This window comes from Polypterus senegalus, chromosome 10 (assembly GCF_016835505.1).
Source record: "Polypterus senegalus isolate Bchr_013 chromosome 10, ASM1683550v1, whole genome shotgun sequence".
Lineage (NCBI taxonomy): Eukaryota > Metazoa > Chordata > Cladistia > Polypteriformes > Polypteridae > Polypterus > Polypterus senegalus.
The window spans coordinates 174,534,230-174,540,229 of record NC_053163.1 but is presented as its reverse complement, the minus strand read 5'-3'; the positions used below and the strand labels follow the sequence as shown (position 1 = coordinate 174,540,229).

Sequence of the window (6,000 nt, the reverse complement as noted above, 5' to 3'; positions counted from 1 at the left end):
TTTAAAAAATTATGTCCCGATACATAAAACCATAGAAGTGTAAGAGGGTGTACATTGTTTCTCACAAGACTGTAGAAGTTCTGCATAAGATACCAGCATAAGGTGCAAGGTAGTAAGCTACTGTGGCCGGGGCACCAGTCCATCGCTGGGCCAACTTACGGAACCATTAAACGCGGTACACCCACTTCCAAAATATTTAGATGTCAACATTTAAAAATCAAAAGCAGTAAAGATCACAATTCATAAGTGAAAAGTTACCTCATTTAGTGCCAGCCATCGATGTTTGACCTCAACCCCAAGAACTGGCCCAAGTTGTGGCCTTTATTTACTCACATTAAATGCAAATAATATTATGTACAAAGCATTGCCTCCTCACTTGAAAAATATACTTGGAAACTGAAAAGGTTGTTGACAGGATGCAGGGATCCTGAAAGACATTTGAACAACTAGTGGGTTTTATCAACGTGGACTTGCCTGGATTCTGCTACTTTAAAACGCAAGGCGATTGTTATTTCGAATTTTATTAATTCTTTTATACAGGACGACATTTAGCATCTAGGAATACAAGCAAAATTAAACTATACTTCATGATGATAGCAATACACAAACAAGATGTCCAAATGAGTATTAAATATGGAAGGGACTTGACTTCCAGTAGGGAGCGAGGCTGGCACAAACCTCAGAGTGCCACTCCCTTCACTGATAAAGGCTGGTTACAAAAAACGATCCAAGAGACACTGAAACTTGACATTATCAGTTAATTTAAAGAAGCATAAGTGTCGGGTGTAATTCATTTTTTAAAGTAAAGTCATTCATATAAATCTACATAGGATTCAACAGCAGTAAGAGAGGACCTCATAAAGCGAGGATAAGAATAAGGCTCACAGTCTGAGAGAGGAGAATGAAAAACCACCGTGAAGAAAACGTGGAATGGGATAACTGGGGTATCTTAATTCAACTCTGCTGGAAAGTTAATGAGCCAATATGTGCAGATCTTCAGATTTAGAACTAAAAAGCTGAAGGACTGAATGGTAAAATTTCAGAAGAAGCAAATAAAGGTGCAACACAAGAGCTGAAGAAAGATTAGATGGACACTTTAATAGATGCGATCTCAAAGGTCTGAATTTTGGTTCCCCAGAATGCAATTCCTTTTGAATAGTAAGAAGCTTCGTTGATGAAGATGGGACAAATTGGATCCTGCGCCTCATAACATATACTATCTTCTGAAACAAAGGACTGGAAAATGGGATCACCCTGGAAAAGGGGTTTGAAATCAGAGTCCTGCAAGGAGAGAGAGAGAGAGAGGAGAGAAGAGAAGACGACAATGAATGGCTGACCAGGACAACAGAATCAAAGCACAGTTTGGACAGAATTCATTAATGAGGCGAGATGAATCATCTTCAGTGCAGTCCTTTGCCTGCTCGCTCACTCACTTGTAGCTTTGGATGAATGCAAGCTGTAAGTTGTCCTTCTTCATCCCGTGGGTAGTCAAACTTTCTCTCTATCTGAAAGCAATCCATATTGAAAGCTGGGAATTCTTGTCCTGTGGGATACAAAGGTGCAGAAGGTTGGATTCCCGGTAATGTTATAGATGTGCATTTAGGTCACGGGTGTCGAACTCCAGTCCTGGAGGGCCGTTGTGGCTGCAGATTTTCATTCTAACCCTCTTCTTCATTAGTGACCAGTTTTGCTGCTAATTAACTTATTTTGCCTTTGTTTTAATTAACTTCACTCAGGGCCCTTCGTCGTCTCTTTTTTCTTAATTAGCAGCCGAACAATAATGAGACACAAAACAAGCTGGCATATGACCAGCTAACCTGTGCCCATCACACAATATCTGAAAATAAAGAAAGTAGTAGTAGTAGTTTATTTACATCACGCCCGTCACAGACAAAAGGTCACAGAGCGCTGAACAGCAAATACAGAACAAATACAAACAGTTAAATCAAAAACATAAAAACAATACACAAACAAACTGGAACTATTCAGCGCTGATTAAAAGCTTGTTTAAAAAGAAATGTTTTTAGTTGTTTTTTAAAAGAATCAACAGACTCGACTCCATGCAGACCTCAAGGCAGGCTATGCCATAGTCTTGGTGCCACAGACGATCCCCACGGGTTTTTAGCCGAGTATGTGAGACACACGAGAAGGCCCTGTTGCCCAGATCTTAAACGTCCGGCAAGCTGTATGGCGTTGGAGCAGGCTGGTTAGGTACTCAGGGGCCTGTCCATGCAAAACTCTGAACGTAAGTACCAAAACTTTAAAATGAATTCTATAACACACTGGGAGCCAGTGCAGGGTGTGCAGCATGGGGGTGATATGATCACGCCGGCTGGCACGAGTTAGGAGCCTGGCAGCTGCATTTTGAACTAACTGAAGGTGTGAGACAGAGGACTTGCTCAAACCTGTAAAGAGAGCATTACAGTAATCAAGCCGTGAGGAAATAACAGAATGAATAAGCATCTCCAATTCTGATCTTTCAACAACATTTCTTAGTTTTGAGAGATGTCTTAGATGAAAGAAACATGAGCAGCTAACTGACCTTACATATTCATCAAGTATCAGGGACTGGTCAAAAATAACCCCAAGGTTACGTAGACTCGACTTGATAACAGGAGAGACAGAAAATCATTTTAAACTGATCTCAGAATGAAGAACAGGAGGAGCAACAATTAGTACCTCAGTTTTTTCCTGAATTCAACTGCAGGTAATTACTACTGAGCCAGTCATCAACCCGAGACAGACAATCAACCAAAGTGACCAAAGTATTAATTTGGTTAGGCTTAAATGAAAAATAAAGCTGTATATCATCTGCATATAGATCAGGGGTGCCCACACTTTTTCGGCTTGCGAGCTACTTTTAAAATGACCAGGTCGAAATGATCTACCTACATTAAAAATGTATATTAATGTATATATCATTCGAAGTCTGAATCACAATCTGATTGTATGGGTGGTTACCTACCAGGTAACGCGTGTGGTTGGTCTGCAAGTCGGAAAAGCAGATCATAGAATGTTACATAGTTAACTGTCAAATAATGCAAAGAGTACGCGACACGCATTTCGCCCTATTTTGGGCTCATCAGGCGTACACACTCCACTGCACCCCTCATCAGAGATCAAACCTCGAATGTCAGACAAACGCATTGTGAGAAACAAAATCCTCTTCCAATGCCACCTCCAGCCCATACCCTCCTCAAATAAGGTTTTTTTTAAATCCCTTCTTAGGGCGGCACGTTGGCGCAGTGGTAGCGCTGCTGCCTCGCAGTTAGGAGACCTAGGTTCGCTTCCCGGGTCCTCCCTGCGTGGAGTTTGCATGTTCTCCCCGTGTCTGCATGGGTTTCCTCCGGGCACTCCGGTTTCCTCCCACATTCCAATGACATGCAGGTTTGGTGGATTGGCAATTCTAAATTGGCCCTAGTGTGTGTTTGTGTGTGTTCTGCGGTGGGTTGGCACCCTGCCCAGGATTGGTTCCTGCCTTGTGCCCTGCGTTGGCTGGGATTGGCTCCAGCAGACCCCCATGACCCTGTATTCGGATTCAGCGGGTTAGAAAATGGATGGATGGAAATCCCTTCTTTAGTCGATATAAATTGGAAGGCTAACTAGATCACATCCGGAGTTTTGCGGTAGCTTGCGCGTTTGATCGTGCGTGCGGGATGACCAGTGTATTAGAAGAAAAGAGATCTCAGACTGGCCTGTATGGCAATCAATTGGCAAATAGCATAGGGAGGATATATGATAAATTAATGTTTAAAAAAAATTTTTTTTTTTTAATATAAATACAACTCGATCTACCTGCACTACCTTTGCAATCTACCGGTCGATCGCGATCGACGCATTGGGCACCCCTGATATAGATGATATGAGATGTCCTTAAAAGAGTTAAGAATCTGTGATAGAGGAAGAATATATAAAGAGAAAAGTCCAGGTCCAAGAACTGAGCCCTGTGGCACTCCACATGTCAAAGGAGCAGAGTCAGATGAAACGCCAGCCACACCGACTGAGAAACTCCTATTTAACAAATGAGAGGATGGTCAAAAAAGTGACAAAAAGGTGATGGTCTTGGTAGGGTTGATCTCTCAGGTCACCAAAACATTTTCACAATGTCCTTGGAAAAAAACAGAAAAAGCAACTGTTTTGTAAATGTCTGCTGTTGCAGAATGAGAGCAGCAACAAGCCATGGAATTAAATAACGGGTTTAATTAAGAGCAAGAATCAGCTTCTCATTAAGAGATTGGTTGGAGTTTGAAACCCCAATTTAGCTGGTCATCTGTTATCTCATATCTGTTTGAAAGTCATTTAATGAAGAAAGGAATACATTTAGAGGACTGAACCCTTAAAAGCAGGGCTATTTAAGTGAAGGGAAAAGAAGTTAATTAGCAATGAAAACTGGTCACTGATTAGGAAAAGAGTTTAGAATGAAAACCTGCAGCCACTGCGGCCCTCCAGGCCTGGGGCCTCATGTATAAACGGTGCGTACACACAGAAATGTTGCGTAAGAACTTTTCCACGTTTAAATCGCGATGTATAAAACCTACACTTGGCGTAAAGCCACGCACTTTTCCACGGTACCTCATAGCTTGTCGTACGCAAGTTCTCCGCTCGGTTTTGCAAACTGGCGGCACCCAGCGTCAAAGCAGTGAATAGCCATAGTATTCCAAATACCATAACTGCTTTAGTGTTGTTACTCTCACTTCTTCTTTCAGCTCCTCCCGTTAGGAGTTGCCACAGCGGATCATCTTTTTCCATATTACTCTCACTGCACGACTCGGAGTATTTAGATTACTGTATCGGAGTGTGAATCACAGCAGCAGCTGATCGGAAAGAGAATTATCGGTATACAGCTTCAAGGACATGCTGTCTCAGCCACTGCAAAACGTTTTAAAGCCTTTCCTGTACGGACCTCGCGGTTCAGAAACAGTTTAATCCCAAGAACTTTAAATGCACTCAATCAATTGCGCCTTGTAGAACTGTTGGTACTTATAAGAACAATCACCCCACTGTAAACTTGCACTACAGTTATAATATCGCACAACCTGGGCCACTTTATAAAGCGCGTATTTACATATGATGACGATATCATTTTTAAGGTGAAATGCAGCAAAATATGTTTGTTAAATTATACAGATAAAACTTTAACTTCATTTAAATAATCTATATTCTTCACTGGGAGTGTTGTTAAGGATAGAATAATTTAACATGTACTACGAAGATATTTCAATGTTCTTTAAACGTTTTGAAGAATCGGCGCTAAGCTTACAGATGGCTTAACTTCTATTACAGAGCTGATTGTGTGGCGATCGGTTACTTGGGGAAAGAAAAGCACTGACTGCAGTGACGGCTACGCCAATATATATTGAATATAAAACAGAAAGAGAAAATAACACCACAGCTAAAAACGCAGCGACAAATTTCGACAAAAGATAAATGCTTGTCATGAGCACGAGGCTCATGAAACACATGTTTAATAATGTGCTTTAACTCCTATCATCATGAAAATGATATCACGTATACATCTCAGTATTTTAGTTATTCAGAGAGCTGTAATATCACGAATGTCATTAATTCTGTGTCCAGTTGGAGGAAGAGAGACGGTTTAAGAAGCAAGTAGTGATTCACACACAAAGAGCACATACGAGTAGAAGATCAAATACAAAACAAAGCATTTAACGTGCTACTTTAATTACGATGTGATTTGAGAAACTGGTTGATTAAACGATTTTAAGATTAAGTTTATAATGTTCTACTAAATGACAAAATAAACTACGTGATTAAAGTGGAAATGTCGAGATTGAAGTTGACATTTCGTGCTTTTTCCCCACCGTGTGTCTTTTTTCTCTGTACCCTAATAAGCTTCACTCAGACAGTGGGCTTACAACTCTTCTTTTCACGGCGACTTTGATATGTGACTTCTTTTTTATTTCCGGCACTGTGCGATTTTGTGGATGTGAGCTTTCAAGTTTCTCCAACACGCTACGCCACTCGATCAACTTCCTTTTG

General features: G+C 41.0%; 1 protein-coding gene across 3 annotated transcripts in view; it reads right to left on the bottom strand.

The window, feature by feature from the left end:
- Window positions 1-515: 515 nt before the first annotated feature.
- LOC120538192 (N-acyl-aromatic-L-amino acid amidohydrolase (carboxylate-forming)-like) overlaps window positions 516-6,000 on the bottom strand; it is a 29,131-nt gene continuing 23,646 nt past the window's right edge. For all 3 annotated transcript variants that reach the window (XM_039767645.1, XM_039767647.1, XM_039767646.1), the window contains 2 exons: window positions 1,434-1,543; window positions 516-1,281 (listed from right to left, as the gene is read on the bottom strand). In XM_039767645.1, coding sequence (XP_039623579.1) covers window positions 1,084-1,281; window positions 1,434-1,543 — 308 coding nt within the window. In that variant the 3' untranslated portion in view covers window positions 516-1,083. The remainder of the gene's footprint in view (window positions 1,282-1,433; window positions 1,544-6,000) is intronic.